Genomic DNA, 23,598 nt, shown 5'->3' with positions numbered 1-23,598 from the left:
ATGTGAAAAGAAATATCTGACACATAAAAGACATTCCTGATATAGTAATAATAAGATGAAACTTAAATTGCAATTTTTAAACATGTTTTTTTAAACTAACTGGTAATCTTTGAACAAGAATACATATGTAATAAGGGGCAGGGCAGATATTTTTAAGAAGTTTTAAATATTTAAAGTGCATCAATCACAATTCTTATTAAAATCATTGTATATACTATGTGATATACTATGGCATATTTAACCTTATAATAGCCTACTTTCTAATGACTGTTATCCCCATATTACTGAGGAAGACACTGAGATTTACAGAGATGATACACCTGGACTGAATCACAAAGAAAATTAGGTAGAACCAGAATTCAAATCAAGGCTAATTTAAGTTCAAATCTGTCACCATATTATACAGCCTATTATTGTGTTTGCTTTCCAAATAAAATAATTTTGGAAATAAGTATTTTTTTTTCAAATTTTACTTTATCTACACACTAAAACATCCCATATATCCTGAACGTAGAAATCAGGCATGCTATGGTCTGAATCCTACTTTGTCACTTATTAGCTGTGTAATCCTGGGCAAATGACTTGACTGCTCTGAGCTTGGGTTTATTGTAAGTAAAGTGGAACTAAAAATACCTAAGTCTTTGAGATGATGAAGAAAAGCCATGTGTAAAAATGGGTTAGTGTCTGTAAAACCTGGTGCACTGCGTGACACAGATGGCCATATAGCAGAAAAACAACCATTCCCATGTATTTCACAATTATCATCTCCCCCCCACCCCTTCCTTGGCTGCATAGGCACACAAAAGATTATTACAATCTCAGAATTATTTGAGGCACTCTTGTCTCCATGGTTACATCCTTTCCCTGCCATGGCCTTGACTTAGAGTGTCCCAGAGTTCAAGGTCTAGAATGGAGAACTTCTGTGGGCTGTGCCCGACTTCCAAAATCACATCCTGCTGCCACCCTGGGATGACCTGCCTGTGACACACCCTCTGCGCAGCAAGTTTTATCGTCGCTGATGCCTTAGTGAACTCAATTCCTGGTCCTGGTTTCTCCTCCCCCACCCCACCTCCACAAAGGTTCTGCAAAGGTTCTGGTATTGACCACGTGTTTCTAGTTGTCAGAAGACTGAGAAGCTTTACAAATAAAAGCTGGATTTTAACTATCTGAATCTCTACCAGTTTCTACTCATTTTCATCCCCTGACTCTCCAGGTGACTGTTGAAACACTGGAGTGATGTGAGCCATGTGGCAGTGACTGCGTTTTTCATGAGAAGGCTGGCCCCTTGTGCCTACCGACTGGGAGGCACATGCTGACTACACACATGCTGACTACACACACTCCTTTCAGGTCAACGCGATTTCGGTTTTATGTGGTTACCAGACTACATGCTGTTCACCATTCTTCAGGATTTTTTTTGTTTGCCTAAACTATAGCATGGTCATTCATACACATTACAAAATATACAGAGAATATTGCTTTCTTTCATAAACCAATAGTCTCAGAAAATCAAACTCCCAAAAGTAAATGCAGGTAATAGAGACAGCTGCCTCAGTTAATGATCAGTGGCTCTATCATTTGAACACTTAACATAAATCTATCATTACTCATAATCTCAAAATTTCCTCCTCTTTTATTATGAGAAGTGGTAAAATTAAGCAATATTATACTCTGAAATTGATCACATATAACAAAAATATTAATTCATTATATTTATAAAAACATTGCAACAAGAGTAAAAACAGCCCATTTCAAAATTCAAAATTGTTGTACTATAATCAGCATCCACACATCAACCTGAGCATGGAGATATCTATATATAGTATATATCTATATCTATATCTATATCTGTAATTTAATTATATGATATAATCATATATATATAAAATCTCAGTTTGGCATTCCAACAAATTTTCCATATCTGCAAAATAATTTAAATACAATTTAAAAAAATATGTCATTATTAAGTTTTTAAATATTAAGTTGTGACCATTTTATAAATAAATGTGACATAAGAATAATATTCCAAAATTTATTAATATTTTGGAAATCAATGATTCATTCATTTAATCATTCATTTATTCAACAATATTTAAGCAATATTTACTTTCTTTAAGGCATAAAAATTCTTTGAAATGTTTTAACTGTTTTGATTTAGAAATGTGTGATATTTATGAACAGAATCAATGTATGCAACACAAAATAATGGTAAACAATATTACTTTTTAAGAATAGATTATGTTTTATGCTACTTGCTCTACAACTTTATGTAATCCGTACTTCCCACAGGAAGGCTAAGATGCCACTTCACTCTGCTGACTGGACGAGAACCTGGGCTCTCACTGATACTCTGGAGCTCGGTGGGGCTTCATCACATGCCTCATTCAGCTCCTTAGAGATGTGCGGAGCCTAAGGACCAATGAAATAGAACTCTGCCCCCGCTCTCTTATCTCCATAACCAGTCAGAACCCTGTGGCTGCCTTCAAAGCCCCGGTGCTTGAAATGCCTCATGGCTCAAGTGGCAGAGTATCCGGGCACCCCCAGCGGCACTCAGCAAGAACACATTGTGCCTTTCAGGAACAGAGCTTTGTTTGTGATGTGCTTAAGTGTGCCTACTTATATTTAATTTCCAAAAGCGATAAATGTGCTATAAATTGTATAGCTGCGATTGGAGTTCCAAGCATTAGTAAATTTCAACAAATATGGAACATAATGCTAGACACAAATACTTTCTTTTACTCCTTTTATGAAGCAATTCTTTACACCCAATCAAGGTCAAAACACACTTACCCGAATCTGTAGCTGTGACCGTCAACACAAAATGCTCCTTGGTCTCACGGTCCAAACTCTGTGTCACTCGGAGCTCCCCGCTGTCTGAGAGAGTGAAGGCACTGTCTTCATTGCCACCAAACAGGACGTAGGAGAGTTTGCTGTTAGAACCTTGGTCATCATCTCTCGCCACCACCTGTAGGAGGGCAAAATACATGCCACGGTTGTCAGTAAATCTAACACAATGCACACCACCAAATAAAATGTAGCATGAAGATAATGAGACAGAATCCTATGTACCAGCGACTTTTAACCTTTTTCCTCTCATGGCACACATCAACTAATTACTAAAATTCTGTGGCACACACAAAAAAAATACAGTTTTTTGCTGATCTGACAAAAAACCAACTTAGGTATAATGTTGATTAATTCACATCGGATGGTTATTGCTGAGTTGGCTGTTGTCATTTTTTTTTTATTTGACAATCTAAGGAAAATGAGGTCAGTGCCCCTGACTAAATAGCCAGCTACTTCATGTATTAAAAATTCTTGTGACACCAGTTGAAAATGGCTGATACATATAAATAATAAAAGGTTTCAAAGGTAAAGTTTTAAGTAAAAAATTCAAATGATACAGAGTAGTATGTATTATTGGTGTAAAAACAGGCATAAAATCAATTCATAGCATTTTTGGAAGGCTTTTAAAGAAATTTTAACAGCAATTCCACCTCGGTAGTTGGATTTGTAAAGAGGAAAGGCAGAACCATGTTTGCAACCAAGTTTTCAAACGTTTATATCATTGCATTTTCTTACTATGTGCAGATATTCCTGCTATAGTGAAAATTCAGAGATGCTCAAATACCCAAATGTGTACAACATGAATATACATAGAAGAACGAACGGGATTGGAATGTAATATTCATTCTACCAGGAGGTCAATAGGTATAATTTTCATAAACCTTTCAAGATTTGCTATATCTGCAATTAAGCACTTATGGATGAGAACGAGGAAGAGGGAGGGGTTGTATGAATGTTATCATTAACTTAGATGTCTTATGGAGAACAGTATTTGTTTAACTATACTCACCTGAAGGATTGTTCTGGGTAGCGTCCCTAAGTTCTCAGGGACATGTATGGAGTACGGAGATAGCTCAAATACGGGGACAAAATCATTGCTATCCAACAGCACGATGCTGACCGTGGAGGTATCTGTTCTGGGGGTGCTGCCCCGATCTGCTGCCTGAATAGTTAGAGAGTACGTAGGGGTCTTCTCTCTATCCAGCGGCTTAGCCACAGTGATGGCTCCTGTGACAGAGTCAATCCGGAATTCCTGATTGGCATTGCCATCCACGATGCCATAGCGAACCTGTCCGTTCGTGCCTTCATCTCCATCTGCTGCATGTACCTGTATTATATCTGTTCCTGTGAGTGTGTTCTCGTTAATCTCCACTTTATACAGAGCCTGCGCAAACACGGGGTTGTTGTCGTTGATGTCCAGCACCATCACCGTGACCTCTGTGGACGAGGAGAGGGGCGGGTGGCCCTTGTCCGTGGCCACCACCGTTAGCGTATAATTAGAAGCTTCTTCCCGGTCCAGCTCGCCAGTGAGCCTCACTTCCCCATCGATGGTCCCGATGCTGAACTTGTTCCCCAAGGGGTTCAGCAGGGTATACTCAATGTAGCTGTTGGGGCCGCTGTCCGGGTCCGTTGCCTGAGCTTTGAAAACAACGGTATCGATGGGCGTGTTCTCCGGGATGTACGTCAGTTTGGGGGAAAGGAATGCCGGTGGGTTGTCGTTCACATCCAGCAGAATAATGGAGACCTGAGCGGTGCTGGTGAACCTGGAGGCCGGGAGCGGCGGCAGGTCGTGCACCTGGACGACCAGGTTGTAAAAGGACTGGCTTTCCCGGTCCAAAGCTTTGAGGATGGTCAGCACACCGTTCTGGTCAACTGTAAACTGCCCGAGGCTGTCACCTGAAGCAATGCTATACGCCAACTGGGAGTTGATGCCTGAAATGAAAGGGGGAGAAAATTAAATGTTCTCCCATGTGTGCTGATGGCCAACTGAGCTGCAACCAAATTTTTTATACAATGAAACTGCATATTAGTGATATATGATGCCTCCAAACACGCCTTTTAGATGATTTAGCTGCAGTTAATTTTCTTTGTCAGTAATACATATTGCATAATTCTTTCCCTGTTAACATTTGATCTGAAAAGATGTTTACAGCCTGGTGAACAAATGATATATATACTGTTTGCTATTTACTACGGTGTTGAAATGTTAAATTACACAAGTAAAGAGGAAAAAAATATTTCAGAGAGTGTATATTTTTTCTATACATTTCCTCATTTCTGTCACATAATTCCTGAGGGTTGAACATTAATGGTGCCACACTCTATATTATTAGCCCAAAATTTATAACTTCAGTAATTTATGGAGGCCGACACCAATTTTCAGAGGAGGGTAATAAAATGTTCTAATGTATGGCATTAGTCATGGATGCTTTGAGTCTACTTTTACATTTCTTGTCAGACCAATAAATACTTTTTAATTCCTATTAGGCACCTGGCTAATGGCCTTTGTGAAAATAATTCTCTTTCAAATTTTATTACTATGCACAATTAATGTGTTTTAAAAATATTATTTAAAGGAAATGTCAGCAATAAAATTATACATGAAAGGCTACACATAAAAATGCTCATGCTATTATTGGGCTGTATTTACATAATATTTTATCTATTTTTCCTAGAAACATGTGTTACTTTTTAATTAAAAATGATAAATACTTTTAATAATAAAGATGACATTTAAAAACTATATGTAAATCCTCATTTCAGAAACTGATTGCTGACATTCTTCTAAAAAAGATGATGTGGAGAATGGACTGAGCTCTTGTTTTAGTGAGTCATTGACAGGTAAATAACAGGTAAGCAGTGAAAACAAAGAAATATAAGATTTCCTAACCCAGAGAGTGTTTTCTTCATTGATCCAGCATGCCTTTTACATTTTCATATTTTATCATAAAGATATTGGGATATTGTAGGGTATTAAAAAACTTACTGAGAAATATATTGTGTACCTAGATAACCCATCCTTAATAAAGATTTTATATCCTGAGGTTTTATACCAGGGAAATTTTATTGAGTTAATAAATCGCTCCTATATTTCTAAAATTAATGTCAACTATTCAGGTGTCAGAAATGATACTCATTGTTTGCCAACAGTTTTCTAGAACAATTTTTTTCTCTTTTTTTTCCTTTGAAAAAATACTTTCTCAGGATTGTATGAATACTGGAGTGACCTTTTTGCCTTTTCTTAAAACTCATCAAGATGCTCACAAAGGCAAATTTAGTTGAATAATAGTTTTGTGTTTTGTATTTGTTTGTTTTTCTACCTGGTAGGATCTGCCTGCTTTTGGGTAAAAAATGTTAAAATTACACTTTTCTGGTGGTTTTATGGTCTCTATCTAATGTGCTTTGTCTATATATTGATGCAGAGAACAAATATTTATGAAGAAACTTTCAGGCACTGGCTTTTTCACAAAAATGTCTAATATAAACAACGGTTGAGTAGATCTTTGAAAAGGTAAATTCTCCTCCTCTCTGTGAGTTGTGGCTTTTAATCTTTATAGTTTATGACTACTCACAAGTGAACAAAGCAGAGGTTATAAAGTTCAGAACACTTAAAACTCTGAGGACCAGGAAAAATATGAATAAATAAAACTAATGGGAGGCCAGTCAATTCAACAGCAGGAGGTAAAGAGAATTTTAAGATCTGAGTAGAACAAGGTCAACAGCTACTTCAACTTGTCAACTTAGAATTCCACAGGGATGGGGGGAGAAAAGCACCATGACAGAAAGTCCTATGGGAAGCACCACTTGCCAATACTGTCAGTGCACCAAGGAATGCAGAAAGCCTATTGACCTTGGGGTTATCAGGGCTGATGCTAATAGTGTGGATATAGCGATGGCTCAAGGAAATTCCCTAACCTGATAATCATTTTACTGTTTACCAAACTTTACCTTTGATAGGCCTGTATCCATTTTGCTAAAGGGAAAATGTGTATTCAAATAAATAAAAAGTGAACCGGGTCAGAGGTCAGTAGGCTCTTCACGAAAGAGACACCCCCTGGTCCCCAATGCCTTCTAAATTCATATTTCTTTTTTTTTTAATTCATATTTCTTGTATAGCATTTTCATTTGTGCATCAGCCCCTCCTTCAGATCCTGAACCCCGAAACGCAGGTCATGGCAGGACCCCCCCTAATTACTTTCTAAGGATACATATAAGAATAATTAAAATTAATTTGATTTAATATTAATATGTGTTTTATATATATGTATATATTTAATATGTATTTTAAATCTGATCACTCTCTAAGATAATGTTTTTGCATTTCCTATAGCTAAATCTATCAGTGAATACTGAATTCTTATTCTTTGAGGCACAATTATATCAAGAAAAAGTTGTGAAACCATCTGGATAAAAATAATACCAACAAGCAGAGATATAAAATTTCGTTCTATGCAAGCCTATAAAATCTTTCATGTCCAAGATCAAAAGAAATGAAAAATACCAACAAAATGGCACATGGCCACGAAGTGATGGCTTAGCAGATCTACATGAAATAAACCAACTGGGACATCCACTGTATATGAGTAAACCAGAGGCAACCAGAGAGCCAAATACTGAGCTTATATAGCCAAGCAGCAAATAGCACAGCCTCTTTTTTTAGGGAAAGAGTTTGGTGGGGGAGGTTCGTGGAGTCAGTTTAACTTCCAATAGAATTATTAAAAAGAAAAATTTGACTACACAGTTAAATTCATCGTGACAAACATATTAGGTGGTACTATTAAAAATAAACTGAGGACAATTATCATTATCTTTGAGGAAAAAATAGAACGATATAACAACTGCTGCACACAATATGGCAGCACCATCTAAGCAGCAGGTCTCAGCTCCCAGTCGGGACCCTTGCTGCCTCCATCAGCCCAGGGAAGCCTCTCCATGGACTTTGCTGAAAAGAAAAGGCCTTTCCACTCTGGACAAGTCTCCATGACACTGGCCTGTGCTCTCCATCCACAGAATTCACGTGGACATATGGAAACTCAAAACTCCCCCTGAACACTTGCAGCATCCGAAAAGAGCCCAGACATCTCTCTCTCTCTGCTCTTTGTATCAAATATTAGAATCATAGAACAGTAACGACATTATTTTAAATTCTACAATTTATCCAAAGCAACGAGACTTGAATCTAGTGGGCTTTTACAGCCCACCAGGTCCTCAAATTTAAAACAGTCCAAATTTCTAACATTTGTGTTCAATATTCTGAAAGCGGTTTAGCTACAGGATTCTTTCTGGCAGTTTTATTGTGTATGTGTGGTTGTATTGCATTTCGGGGGGGGGGGGGTTGTTATTTTTTATTTCGGTCTCACTTATAACTTAGTTCCAGAAAACATAGCACGTAACTATAGATATGTAGTTCTGTTGTAAAATGTGCACACTTATTCACAATATGAAAACCATCCACAGGTCAAATGCTCTCCACTGTGCAGCATACATCTAGAGGTGAGTTTATTAGGCAATAATTACAATCATTTTAGTCTCAAAATAGCCTATGACTCCCAAAGATTGTAAGGACTATAAGACTTATTCCTAAAGTAATAAAGAATTATCAAAGCCATCATATTTCCATAAAGCTTCAATTGATAACAGTTTGACTCAAAATAGTACTTCTTAAACTGTGTGCACAGAAGCCTTGAGATCAGTACATACTCTAATTATCTTGTGAAAACAGTAAAATATTTGCTTTATTTTTATTAAATGATCATGTAACCAAAAATTTTAGGTTAATCTCATGGAGAATTTAGATAATGATAACAAAATATTTTATATTTATTATCATATAAAATGTATTCATCTAAGAAAGTGACAATATTACCTCCTCAGGAACACTTTGACAGAGGGTAAGATAAATTCATTAATTTTAGAAAGTCTAAACAATACTGTTTGCAAAATACTTTGAGAACTATTTAATGTAACTGAGTAGGCAATTTTAAACAAACAAGGTTACTCTTGTACAGTCTTATCATTATCCTTGAAATTCAGAGAGAATAGGAACTGTGTCCTATATTTTAGGTCAAGGTACAGGAAATTACGCTGATAAAAGTATTCAAAACTAAAACAATGGGGAAATGTAGCTTGAATTTTTTTTTAATCCAACACAATTAAAGGGGGGTTGGCGGGGGAATCTATGAAAAAAACTTGAAGTCAATGGTTAATGAATGTCTGTGCGTACATGCGCATGGACTATCCCAGCATATTTTTACAAAGAAAGTTTCTTATTTGTTATTTCCCCAATTCCTTACATTTTAAAAATATATATTTTATTGATTTTTTTTTTTTTTACAGAGAGGAAGGAAGAGGGATAGAGAGAAACATCAATGAGAGAGAAACATTAACCAACTGCCTCCTGCATACCCCCACTGGGGATGTGGCTGCAACCAATGTACATGCCCTTGACCGGAACTGAACCTGGTACCGTTCAGTCCGCAGGCTGACGCTCTATCCACTGAGCCAAACCGGTTTCGGCCAGTTCCCTACATTTTAAGGCATGAGGATAAATGAACTGTATCCCAGAAGAGCACCCAACCCTATGAAACAATGGGGCCTCCCAAACCCGTAAAAAATAAATCACAAAGAAGGCATGGCACAAAATTCTTCACTGCAGAACAGAATGGGCCAGTCAGCCACAAGGACATTTAAGAAAACATTCCGATCCAGGAAGCAGGTAAACTAATTAAGGCTATCCTAGAGAGATCAACTTCTAAAATAGAGACTAACCTCACTTGTTTATAAATGTCTATTTGGAGCCGATCCACAGAGTGGGGCTGGTGTACAGGAAGGAAACAGAGTCCGCAGCATTCCTAGGCCAAGACCTGTGCAAACTTAGCACTGCACTCGGCAAACGCTGGCTATGGTTTGCATTACTGGTAATAGTAGTGGTACTAGTACTACAGCCACTTCTATCATTTCTTTCTTTTTTTTTAACTTTCCATCTTTTATTTTCTATCTTAGATGTAATCATGTGTCCAATATTCATTGTGCTTGAATAAGAGAAGAAAACTTTAAAAAGGACTTCAAAAATTTTTAAAGAAAGCATTTTCAATTTTTTTTTAATTGAAACATATAAAATACATAAAATACTGATACTTTTTACCCCACACATCTCTGTCAGGGACATTTCTAGTTACTCCTGAAAGGGAGCTAAGTATAGAGCAGAAGGCTGAAACACAGTGATATTCTGCAATTGCCATAAATCAAGTTAGAGAGAATTGGGAAATTCTAAATTAAGATTGATATGCCTGCGTCACTAAGCAGATCCTCGGGCTAGGGACCTATTTCCTCTTCAAAGGACTGCCCCTTGTTTTCCCTACTGACTGGACACTGAGCTGCATCCAGTGCAGGGCAAAGAAGGTAGCCACTTTCCCAGCAGTTAGCTAATGACTGATAACCTGCACAATGTTATCAACTAACAATAAGTTATCGGATATGTGTCCTTTGTAGCAGGTTTTAGAAGGAAGGCCAGGGGAGTCATATGTGCTGCTGTTGTTGTTTTTTTTTGTTTTGTTTTGTTTTTTTTAAAGTTTATCAAATGCTTTTGTAATGAGTAAAAATCAAATACATGGAAAGCCTAGATTTAATGAAAAAAAATCTCAACTTGATTTTATAGCTTAAGAGCTCTGATACTGTCCTTTGAATCAAAGCATGAAAGCTTGCCAAAATATTATTAGTTAGCAGTTTTCAGTTAGAAATACAAATATATACATTCCTAAGTATTTTTTTGAAGACTTTGGTTTTACTTTTGCTTCCAAATTTTATTCTTTTTACATTAACATAATACTATATGTAAGTAACTATTTTTATTTATCTGACAAAAATCTACCAAAAAGTTGTTTTATGATTTCTATGTTACTATCTAAACTGCAATACTTTCACACTTTTTGGGGGTGTAGGGAAGATAAAGATGATAAAGCTTATAAAGCAATTAGCTATCATAAATAAGAAGTTAACTGACAATTACTTAACTATAGCTAAATTATAGATTTATTTCTTAACTTTAGACCTATATTCACAAAATGCAATTTTGTGACAGCTGAAAAATGTAAATAAAGATAAAATAAATCCAATAACATTTTAATAAAGTTTTTTAAGTATAAAAACAAAGTACGTACCGTCATCTGCGTCGGTAACATTAAACACAAGAACAGTAGATCCTAGAGGTAGATTCTCCATTAAAGATGTGCTATATGAACTCGAGCTGAAAATAGGTGGGTTGTCATTTACATCTAGTATATTGAAATAAACCCTGATGGTAGTAAATTGTCCCCCACCATCTTCAGCTCGAACAGTGAGGATATAATATTGCTGTGCTTCGTAATCTAATATTCGAGTCAAATTAAAGACTCCGGTAACTGGATTCAGGAAAAATATGCCATCTTCATCATCTTCATTCACACTATATGTAATTTCTCCATTCACACCAGAGTCATCATCTGTAGCTAAAATAGCTGCTACCAAAGAACCTATCAAAAAGAATAAATCAATAGTCCAAATTAATGGGGCATATATATTACTAAGTGCATGCACACACAACACCAAAAAATTATTTGTACAATGGAATATTTTAACTAGAGAATCACTATGCAAACATAGTGAACACAATATCCAGCTGATTTTTATGTTAACACTGATATCAACATTCCCAAATATTAACATATCGACTATTCAATATCCAGTAGCTCTTATGTTGCAGTGTAAATATTCTGGGTATTCATGGACACAGACAATAGTGTACTAGAGGCCTGAGAAGGGCAGGTGCAGAATGGAGGGGTGGGGGATTAATGGGGGGGGGGGGAGGGAAATAGCTGACATCTGTAATACTTTCAACAAAAAGATAATTTAAAAAAAATATTCTGGTACTAATACCATTTCTGACATTATTTTGCTATCTGGCACTACCAATTCATAACCACATTTTGATGAATTTAGGGGACATGGATGGGGGTCATTGCTCGTGTCAGGACTGGGCATTCCAAGAAATAATACAGACTTATGCCAAGGAGGTACCACTTGACAGCTCACATGGCCATGGCTATAATTAAGCAAGGAATAAATGTGATGGGAACTCCATGAAGAACAGGCTCATCTTGGGGAGGGAGGGGAAAACTGCAGCAAGAAAGTGAAGAATCTTCTATAAATGCTTCTTTCCTTGTCAAATGAGTTTCCAAAAAATATGCCTTATTAGGAAAACACATTCTAAAATGTGATTTAGAATAAAATTTCAATTTTAGGAAAGCATTCCCAATAATGGGAATGAAGCAAACACATAGACACTGCATACTCAAGCTCAACAATCACAGCATCATATGTTCCATGAGGCAAGACAATAATTCAGGATTCTTATTCTACGCACATTTATTGAGCACCTGCTACTTCTCAAGCATCACTTTAGGAAACTTACATGTACATTCTAAATTAACCTTCAACCCAATTCTAATGGGAGCTACTCTTTTCATTTTACAGCAGGAGGAATTGAAGCTTAGAGAAATGATTTAACTTGCCCTGGGTCACATAACTAGCAAGGGTTAGAGCCACTTTTCACAGGTTTCCTTAGGCTTTTTCTTTGCTCTTTCTATACATAGCAGCATAATCACAATTGACATTTCTGAAGTGGAAAAACAAAATCAAAAGTGCGCTTGCCAGAAAAATTAACAACCCATGTTACAAGTACTTTCAGAAACAGAAATATCTGTAACTAGTAATCAGATGAAGGACTAATATCACTGGCTCTGAAAAGTCTAGCAATCTGCTTAGGAATTATAGCAAAGATGGCTAATAAAAAAAAAAATTGAAAGTCCAGCAAATATATTTTTATACCTAGTAACATATGATAAAAACTAGTCACTAATGAAGGGCAGTTAAAACACAGTCCATAACTGAAGTCAAATGTGACCCTTGCAAAATACACCTAAGGGCATGCACGCCCCTACCTGGGGTTGTGTCTTCTGGGATGTCGAAAGAGTACACAGGCCTGGAGAACTTGGGCGAGTGGTCATTCACGTCACTGACGGTGATGTTGATTCTCATATCTGAGGACTGGAGACCGTCATCTGCACGGACCAGCAAGGAGTATTTGGAACGGCGTTCTCTGTCCAACCTCCTGGTTGCTATCAGATCTCCGGATTCAGGGTCAATGCGGAAACTGTCATCAGCTCCACTAATGATGGTGTATGTGACGAGAGCATTTGCACCCTAAGAAAGAAAGACCGGCATCTGAACTGTCAGAAGTGGAACAGTGAGGACACCACTCCTTAGGCTGAGTATGGATTTGACAGTGAGAGGCTCTGGACTTAATTTCATAGGACGCTATAAGGTTTCAAAAGGTACAGGCTAGGGTAGTAGGTCACCTAGCCAGGCTTTCACCATTCACTCCATTAAGTAATACAGAAAATCTCAGCCTTCAGGATTAGTTATATATATATTTTTTAATTCATAAAATATACACAGGGGAAGGAGTAAAGCTGTCACCGTAGACGGTGTGCTAAAGGCTTGCCCTTTGCCAGGCCCTGTTACAAGGCTACGAGGTATGAGTTCTCAAAGGAAGACACGGGGTTCCGAGACATGAGCTAACTTACACATCGTCACACATAGGTGCCAGTGAGGGTTTCAAACCCAAGTCTGCCTGACTGAGCTCTGTGTTCCTTCTCATTTAGCAGGAAAGGTTATCGAAACGAGGCTTGCAAAAAGCACCATCAGAACCAAAGAGAATAGATATTATTTTGAGTTGATTTATTAGGAAAGATATAATGGTGAATGTGCAGAGCTGGACTGGATTTTGAAGAAATGTAGTTTTGTTTTTTTGTGTTTTTTTAAGCAAAGAACACGAGAAGTTGTTTGAATATGAGCAAAAGCGCAAAGGGAAGAAGGATGTGCTTGGCGTAGTCACCATTGAGCAGGTTAGTTGTATCGAAAAGGTTAATGTAGAACAAAAGAAGAAAGTCGAGCTAAAATACTAGGTTACGGGTCTATATTGGAGAATCACAATCATAGCACATATTAGCTTAAATTCTATGGCCAAGAAACCACTGAGCTTGTTTGAGTTGGAAACAGTCCTTAAGGCGATCGATAGAGTAGAATGGACAAGAGTTGGGGGAGGCCAAGCAGGGAGACAGTGAGGGGTTCGAGCCCTAAAGACTGGAGCTTCATTTCCTCAAAGCAAAACTGTGTGCACTCTGTATTCTTTGCAGGTCCCAAGTTCCATTTCTGTAAAATGAAAGCAGGGATGATTGCTTGGGTTCTCCCAGGTTTTTGAACCATGGCCCTCAGAAACTTTAAAGTATGAACTAGGAAGTTGGCAGAAGGAATGGAAAGTCGAGAAAAAGAGCACATTCATTAAGTGTTTATTACTTGCTAAGCACTGCTCTGTGCATATCACTTCATGGGCACGAAATGACTTAATCCTCAAAGGCAATTGCCTTAGATATGGACTATTATTATCCCCATTTTGATGATAAAGTGTCTGAGACAGGAATTTAAACCCTGGCCTCTTGCTCTAGAACTCAGACTCTAAGTCATCATGTGGCATAATACAAGGGACAAATCAGTGATATCTGATAAGTTATTGGATATAGAAATAAAAGTAACAATACTCTCAGTTTTTCAGCATTCCCACAGGCTTATGTCCTTGAAGGTTATGTGATGGGTACAAGTGAAAGCAAAGGGAAATAATATCAAAATTACTTTAGCTAGGAATTAAAAGACTACTCTTGCTAAAGACACTTCAGGGCAAGATCTGCTTTGATGCAGGAAAAATTATGCAGTGATATATGGCATGTTAAAAGACTGAAGGATAGCATCATAGAAATGGTTATGTAGCAATCAAAGAGTTGATAAAAGGTCTGCAAAAATACTTGCAGGTCGATATGCGTACATGACAGTGAAAGTCACAGATCTGTTGAGAATTTAATTAGGTTAGATAAAGGAACAGCGATGAAAGGACTAAATATAAACAGCTGTGTAAGGTCGTTTTAAGAGTGGAAAGAAGGAGCAGACATATATGTATATAAAACACATAGACACAGACAACAGTGTGGTGATAGCCAGAGGAAAAGGGGGCAGGGGAGGGGAAAGAGGGCAAAGGGGGGGGAGCAGGTAAATGGGGAGAGAAAGATATTTTACTTTGGGCAATGGGCACACAATGCAGTGTGCAGAAGTTTTGCTGAGTTGTATAGTTGAACCTGTATAGCAGGTTAACCTGTTTAACCTATTATACAATGTCATCCCAATAAATTCAATTAAAAAAAATAAATAAAAAGAGTGGGAAGGAGAAGCAGCGAGGTTAAGGAAGGAGGGCAGGACCCAGGGGGAAACCCAGAGGTACAGCCTGCCACAGAGGTTAAAGTAAGGATTCAAGAGTAGGTTTTAAAATAAAGAAATTAAAGAGAATTAAAGTTAAAGCACCCATCTAGATTTGATGATAGAAGATGCTAACACCATGGCATTTTAAAATCTGTTTTAAACTTATCTGTATATTGTTGAAATTATAAACAGGTTGACTTAGGTCTTTTAAATCATGTATAATGTAATTGAAATACTGAGTGAAATAGCCTACCCTGTACTGGTTGAGATGTGTTGGTTTTCAGATGGAATCTCTGCTCCACTACTTACCAGTTGTGTGTCATTGGGCCACTACTCAACCTCTATGAGCCCGTTTCTTTGCCTGAACTATCGGGATGATAATATTCCCGGCCACACCCAGTAGGGCTGTTGTGAGAATTGAATTAATGCATCTGAAGAACGAAGAATAATCTTTGAGAAGCAGCTAAAGACATTACAGTGTTAATTACATTTATTCCTATTTTTAATATTTTCTTATAAGTAAACTAGAGGCCCAGTGCATGAAATTTGTGCACAGGGGGAGGGTTGCCCCTCAGCCCAGCCTGTACCCTCTCTAATCCGGGGGTACAGGCTGGGCTGAGGGGCAACCCTAGGGGGATGTCCGACTGCCGGTTTCCTAACTGCTCACCTGCCTGCCTGCCTGATCACCCCTAACTGCCCCCCCCCCCGCCAGCCTGATCACCCCTAACTGCCCCTAACTGCCAGCCTGGTTGCCCCCAACTGCCCCCCACAAGCCTGGTTGCTCCAAAATTCCCTCCCTACCAGCTTGGTCACCCCTATCTGCCCCCCGCTGGCCTGGTCACCCCACCCAGCCTGCTGTTCAGTTGCTACTGTGATGGCATCCTGGACAATTTGCATATTTCTTTATTATTAGTATAGATATAGTGTGTCAAGTATATTTAATGACTGAAATGTCTGCAAATAAATAAATCAAACTATAATTAAGGTTGCTATATATCCCAAGAAAAATATGTTTCCTGGTTTCCTATTCTACACAAATATTAAGTCTTGACATTGAGGTATAATATTAAAACTGTTGATTTCAAAAATTACATTTTAATTTAAATAACCTCACATGAGACAAATGTATCCTTTACTGTTGTTAACCACTAGAAATTTATTTATTATATAGGCAGCTAAAAACTCTTGAGAAAGATGTTAGGAAGGACAGACATTCAGCATGTGCAGGAATAGAGAAGGCTGTGTGACAAGAGATGACAACAATCACAGCTTCTCTACGTTTGTTTCATCAGAATTAAATATGCTTTATCCTTCAATGTCAGCAGATACATAAGACAACAATTTCTAACAGTTTCAGGAAAAAATACTCTTTCAAAATGTATGTTTAGTGGCATTTGCTATATTTAGTACTGCATTTCCCTACCCAATCTTAACATTTTGTAAATTGAATGCCTAAAAGCACATTTTAATTTAGAAATTGCTGAGTTTAACATACTGCCTATATTTATCTTGTATATTCAGGTGCATGTGGAGTACCTATCGTATTTATTGTAATTGTACCGTCTTAACAGAAACATTCGATAGGATTTTGAGTCTTCTAATCTGACCACGTTCTGCTTTATATTGCACAAGGAATTTCATTATTCTAGTATAGCAGTTCAGGTAGGAAAAGAGCTATTTTCAGTTCTCACTTTTTAAAATGGTATTTGGAAATCAAGGGAAAGCAAAGAAACAAATATACATTAAAAGCTATTACACAAATGGTCTAAAAGTTAGAAATGTTCTATCTCCTAAAGTTATAATTCAGACTCTATAATAGGTATCAGACTCTATTGATGAAATAATCTTTTTTTTTTTCTCTACTAAAAATCAGATGATGTGGTGAATTAATAGTTCTAGTGAATATCTGGAAATGTCTGACCAAGAGTCATGATTTAATTAGGTCTTTTGAAAAGCTTATTTATTTACTTAAATCCAAAATATGCAGTATAGGCACTACCACAAGAAACAAATATCGTATTTCAGCTATAGCAGAGTGGAAATAATGCTGTTAAAATACTTTACTTTCCTGAGGAACCTCAGAGACAAAAGCACGTGAAAGGAATTCTGAAAGTAAATAGCTATAAATTGCAAATTCATTTTACATCCTCAAGTAGTTTCAAAAACAAGTATGGCACCATGAAACAAAGCTTGAGTATCCTGGCCCATTACAGGCATAATAATTCTGTTTATGGAAGGAAATGGGAGACTCAAAAAGTCACGTGCTTCTGAAAGATGTGTATCTTGATCCAGCACATGTTTCAAATGATATTTAAATTAAGTTTAACATGTATATGTTGCTTTCTAAAACTGAATCCCTGACTCACACATTATTCTCCAGTGCCCAACTAGAGTTTCTCTAACATTACTAGTATAGTATTTTTATGTTTGATTTCATTATTAAGAAAAAGTGTACAGCCGAAACCGGTTTGGGAGCATCGGCCTGCGGACTGGAAGGTCCCGGGTTCGATTCTGGTCAAGGGCATGTACCTGGGTTGCAGGCACATCCCCAGTGGGAGGTATGCAAGAGGCAGCTGATCGATGATTCTCTCTCATCGGTGTTTCTGACTTTCTATCCCTCTCCTTTCCTCTCTGTAAAAATAAATAAAAATATATTAAAAAAAAAGAAGAAGAAGAAAAAGAAAAAGTGTACAAATAACAAAAAAATATATGGACACAATTTGCTGATGACCTACATAATCTTAATGTTTTAAAGGATTCCATTCATCTCTCAACATCAACCCACCATCTGGGTAGCTGTGTACAATTTAATGCTGATGTGAAACGTGCTATAAATGGAGCCACTGCAAAAGGGAGTCGGAGTTGCCATCCCAGAGAAACTGCCTTGCACATCTGTCTCGGGGAACAGTAAGGATTTTGAACCATCAAAGTAACCTTGAATGGGCCAAACCAGCATTGTCTTACACACTGTTACAAAGCTACCAGGATAGCAGACCTGCTGCCCACAAGGACCGATGCTCTGGATATCCTTTACCCTCCAACAGCTAACAGGTATCTAGCCTGTTAGCAACAACACAAATTCCTTTTTTATTCAGGTAATGACTTCCCTTTCATTTCTCATTAAAACTCCTTGCCTTCACTCCAGAATCAGAACATAATTTGGGTGTCTGCCTGCACCTGTATTCCCGGATTGCTTTATTATTTATTTATTTATTTATTTATTATTTTCATCTCAAAGGCTTGTAGCATCTCACTTTGGCTTTTAATTTTCAGGTTAACACTGACCCCAGGCTCCAGCCCTCACTAATACTCCTGCAGATGTACAATTCCTGGGGAGCTTTTACTTGCGGGTCCTTACAGAAATGGGAAGATTTAACTAGAAGTGGTATCAATTAATGATGTCTAAAATGGAACTCTTTTGACTCCTAAATTTAAAAAAAAAAAAAAATTGCATGCACCATAGAGAAAATAAATGTTGGCTCTAAAACCAAACCAAATGAATGAGTTGCTTACCTCCATTGGTACGCAGAAGCCCTTGAAATGGGTCGCAGAGAGCCTTTCTTCTGCGCAGAAGTGAGTAAGCAAATTCTGGAGACTCTTTGGACTTAAGTAGGTTTCTGCAGCTGCTCAATGTCCATACCCCATTTTTACCTCTTTCTCCAACAGCCACTGCACCCTTTACTTCCTTGTCCAGGCTTATTCTCCTTTCTTCCTCCTTACTTCTCTCTCTCTCTCTCTCTCTCTCTCTCTCTCTCTCTCTCTCTCTCTCTCTCTCTCTCTTCTACACCACCGCTCCTTACTGACCTAGGGGCCCTCAGAATAGAAAACCAGACCAAGATAGACTGAGAAAAACAAACACAGATTCTGGCAGCCGCCTCTGAGGAAAAGCCAGTCTCAGGCAAAGGGGAGCCAGCGAATGTGTCCGGCCCTTGGACTAGAACAGAATTAAGGAATCTACCTACAGATTTCCTTGACTCTCTTCAGCGCCCTGATGGGTGTACAAAGAAATTTAACTGTTAGAGGATGTACGATCCTGGCAATTCCAATGAATCCACCTACTGGTTTCTGAGAGGATTCTAGAGTTCGCTGGGAAACTCCTATAGAGGACTTTTTAAAACAGAGAGAGAAAGACTAGGAAAATGCAGGGAATTAGCCCATAAGCATTCCTGAGATTTTCCTCCAGAAAATGGACTGGACAAAGGTCCATCAATTTATGTTCCTTTGAATGTTTCAAAAAAGCTTTCAAACCTTACCCAGTCTGTCTCCAGACAGTTTTAAGGATCATCCAATGATCCCTTATGAAATTTGGCATTTTGGGAAGGTTTAAATGAAGAGCTTATAACTCTGATTAAACAACGTAAATTAAACTGGCCAACCATGTGTACCATGAACTGGCAATTCTGGCTGATCAACTAAAATTATTCAAAAGAGAGAAAAAGATTAAGCTGCCAAATCATGAAGTTACAGCTCCAGCAATTAAGCAATGAGGTCAGACCTCCCCAAGGTCTCTTAGAAAAGGGGAGAGAGCAGTCTGTTCTTACTTTAAAAAGTCAAGTCACCTTAAGAAGGAGATTTGAGAAAGTGAAATGGGATTTAGAAAAAGAAAAGAAACAGAAGCAAGCATAGGGCTGCTCCAAGGACGATGAGGGCATGTCCCCTTCTCCTTACTAATGCTTTAAGAGAAACTTAAATTACCATAAAAGGGGGAATTACTAGGGCCCTTGCACAGACTGGGGCTACTTCATCTCTTCGTAACCACACCCAACCAAGTTGGCCTCTCCCTCAGAGTAAAGCTTCTGTACAAATGGTAGAGATATCTAATCCACCAACGTCTGTTTTGTTGTTTTAATCCTCGCACGAGGATATTTTTCCATTAATTTTTAGAGTGAGTGAAAGAGAAAAGCTGAAGACAGAAAGAAATGTCAATGTGAGAGAAACACACTGATTGGTTGCCTCCTGCAGGAACCCCGACCAGGGCCCAGGCCAGGGAGGAGCCCTGAAATCGAGGAATCAAACCAGACCCTTTGGTCCACAGGCCAATGCTCTACCCACTGAGCAACACCGGCTAGGGCAACCAATGTTTGTCTTTTAATCGGCACCTGCTAACTAGGGAATGATCTGGGTAACATATATTTTTACTAGTCCTAGTCCAATCTACCCCAATCCACCAGATAGGGTGAGACTTTCTTGAAACCACCACATAGCCTTTTCCCTGAAGGGTGAAATGTATTTAGAACTAAATGAATCAGATTCTAAAGCATTTGGGAAAATAATAATTTTTAAAGGAATCTCTACAAGGGGAAACTAGTCTTGAGACTGACGGAATGTTTGTTGCAGGATGTTACAATCTAACTCGGGACCTCTTCCAGTACAGATATTGGCAAAACCAATTCAGCCGCTACAGTATGTTGCCTCTACCTAATATTCACCAATATCCTTTAAGACCTGATGCACAGGCTGGAACTAAGCCCATTATGTAAGGTTACTTTAAAGGGGGGGGGGCTTATAATTCCATACACAAGCACCTAGAATTCTCTTGTCCTCAGGTAAAGAAACCCAATGGGAAGTGATGGAGATTTGCACAGGATCTCAGAGCTATAAATAAAACAGTTATTCACAGAAGCCCCATGGCTCCAAATCCATATACCCTATTATCAGCTATCCCCGTGGACTGCTAATATTTTGCAGTGATAGATTTATGTAGTGTCTTTTTCAGTATTCCTGGTTTATTTTTATTTTTATTTTTTTTAAAAAAAAGGCAGTAAATACCTCTGTTTTCACCTGGGAAGAAGGGAGTTTACTGGGACAGTTATGCTGAGGGATATGTGAAATTCCCACTTATTTCTCTCAGATATTAAAGGGTGATTTGAATAATATTGAATTTCCGAGAAATTCCATTCTAATCCAATATGTGGATGATTTACTTTTATGCCCTTGGACATATTAGACTCTCAAGAGGATGACATTTACCTTTCAACAGTTAGTCATAAAAGGGATAAAAGGTCTCAAAGGCCGAAACCAGTTTGGCTCAGTGGATAGAGCGTCAGCCTGCGGACTGAAAGGTCCCAGATTTGATCCCAGTAGGAGGTGTGCAGGAGGCAGCTGATCGATGATTCTCTCTCATCGATGTTTCTAACTCTCTATCCCTCTCTCTTCCTCTCTGTAAAAAATCAATAAAATATATTAAAAAAAAAAAGTCTCAAAGGACAAACTTGAATTCTGCTTACCTCAAGTAAATGTCTTGGTTATCTAATATGTAAAGATGGACTACGAATTAACCCTGAGCGACTCAGAGGGATATCCTTTACTCTTCTAAAAACAAACAAATAAAAAACAGCTTGTTTTGTATTAGACTAGATATTGTCACTATTAGAGTCCAAATGTTTCATTAATAGCTCAACCTCTCTATGTCTGATTAAAATCAGATTGACCTCATCCATCCAAGTAAAAGCTCCAGAGAACAAATTATTTAAAGATCCTGCTCTGAGATACCATATTTATAAAACCTTTTAATACATGAAAATAAAGGAAATGCTTTGGCAGTTTTAACCCAACAACAGAGATCATCTGTCAGAGGAGAGGGAGGTTGCATGAAAAAGATGAAGGGATTAAACAAGAAAACCCAAAAACCTTACAGAGACAGACAACAGCATGGTGATTACCGGAGGGAAAGGAGGTGTGAGGAGGCAGGAGAGGACATACGGGGTATGAATGATGATGGAAGGAGACTTGACTTGGGGTGGTGAACACAGAATACAACATACAGATGATGTGTTATAGAATTGTACCCCTGAGACCTATGTAACTTTATTAACCAATGTCACCCCAGTAAATTCAATAAAAAAATAAACAAAGGACCTATAGGATATTAGAGTCAGTATCCAAGAGGTTCCCATCCTGCATAGTAGCTACCTCTGCTAATGACGTGTTATGCAAACAATCAGAGGCTATAGTTATGGGCTCTTTTTTTATTTATATTTCTCATTCTGCTGATTCTGCATTGAACACTCATCACACTCAATATTCCTGTCAGTGGACTGGCTTCTTATGAAGTACTCTTGCTTTCTGTGCCTACTATCACCTTAATTCGATATAGCAGTCCTAACCCAGCAACATTTCTACCTGCTCTGAGGGATGAAGACATGCACGGTTGTGTTTTACTAACTGACCACCTTCTTGTTCTTAGGAAGAATTTATTGGAAACTCCTGTTGATCATGCTGACTTAATTTAGCTCGAAGATGGATCTTATCTGAAAGATGAATAGGGACATTACTGAGCTGGATATGCAATAATGTCCATGGTGGACATAATTAAAGATTCTTATTTACTTGCATAAGATCTGCCCAGTGAGCTGAATTAACAGCCCTCACTTGAACTTGTCAATTGGCCAAAGATCAACTAGCTAATATTGACCCTCCCCTAAATGCCCAGCCTTTAAATCCCCTGAAAATGAAGGTTCCCAGCATGTTCTCCCTGCAGGGAGCGTGCCCATGCCATTCCCTTCCCCTCTCCTTCTCCCTCCTCCATAGGCATACTTCTCCTCAACTCCAAGGGGTCACACAAGACTTGCAACCAAGGGAGCAAGGGGCAGCTGTGGCTCACCCTGAGCTAACCTGTCTCCAAGGCCCCACTTGCTCTGACTTCCCAGGGAGCTAAAGCAGCCCAGCCTAGGCTACCCTGTTGCTTCTTTATGCCCTTCCTTATTTCACTCTCCTAAGTGTATTCTTGCTTCAGTCAATAAATTCTTTACTCAATAAAATCAAGTTTTCCAATCCTTCTGGAGGTCAGTGTAAGCCTTAAGGTAAGAAGGTTAAATTCTCTGATGGGTGCTGGGCTTAGTTTAAGGAGAAAGGGGATATTAGTGTCTGGACAAGTGACTCCTCTTTCTCAAACATTATAACCTGAATTAACCCTTTTATCTAGCAAGAAGGAGAAAACAGGACATGGACTTCCTTCATGGGGGAAAAAATATAAATTACAAATTATATAAGTTTCTATGACATTTGGAGCATAATGTTAAACTTAAGATATAAATATAGAAGATAGTAATCTAAGTTATGCTCCCAAATCTCATATTCCCATCAGGAAGGAAATTTCTGTTCATTAACAAAATTGAAAAAGTCATTGAGTTGACTAGATAATTTCCTTAATATATAAGGCTATCACTGAATTATATATTTTGTTTTACAAAATAAAAAAAAAATTATAAAATAGCCTTAATTTTTTTTAATTTGAAATAATTTGTTTTGTTTTAAATCCTCACCCAAGTACATGTTTTTATTGATTCCTTTACTGTTTCTAACCTGAAACCTAGGCATGTGCCCTGAACAGGAATGGAATCTGCAACCTTTTGGTGTACTGGACAACACTCCAACTAACTGAACCAGCTGGCCAGGGTGATAATT

At 38.0% G+C, this 23,598-nt stretch overlaps 1 protein-coding gene across 1 annotated transcript in view; it reads right to left on the bottom strand.

Moving 5' to 3' along the window:
* FAT4 (FAT atypical cadherin 4) overlaps positions 1 to 23,598 on the bottom strand; it is a 148,361-nt gene that overhangs the window by 60,112 nt on the left and 64,651 nt on the right. Inside the window, exons 3-6 of the mRNA XM_084884578.1 lie at positions 12,825 to 13,086; positions 11,007 to 11,357; positions 3,857 to 4,779; positions 2,791 to 2,965 (exon numbers count right to left, since the gene is read on the bottom strand). Coding sequence (XP_084740704.1) covers positions 2,791 to 2,965; positions 3,857 to 4,779; positions 11,007 to 11,357; positions 12,825 to 13,086 — 1,711 coding nt within the window. The remainder of the gene's footprint in view (positions 1 to 2,790; positions 2,966 to 3,856; positions 4,780 to 11,006; positions 11,358 to 12,824; positions 13,087 to 23,598) is intronic.

The sequence above is a fragment of the Pipistrellus hanaki genome (assembly GCF_964339955.1).
Source record: "Pipistrellus hanaki genome assembly, chromosome: 5".
In the NCBI taxonomy this organism is placed as follows: Eukaryota; Metazoa; Chordata; class Mammalia; order Chiroptera; family Vespertilionidae; genus Pipistrellus; species Pipistrellus hanaki.
The sequence above is the reverse complement of the archived record's forward strand: the minus strand, read 5'-3'. Positions and strand labels throughout refer to the sequence as shown.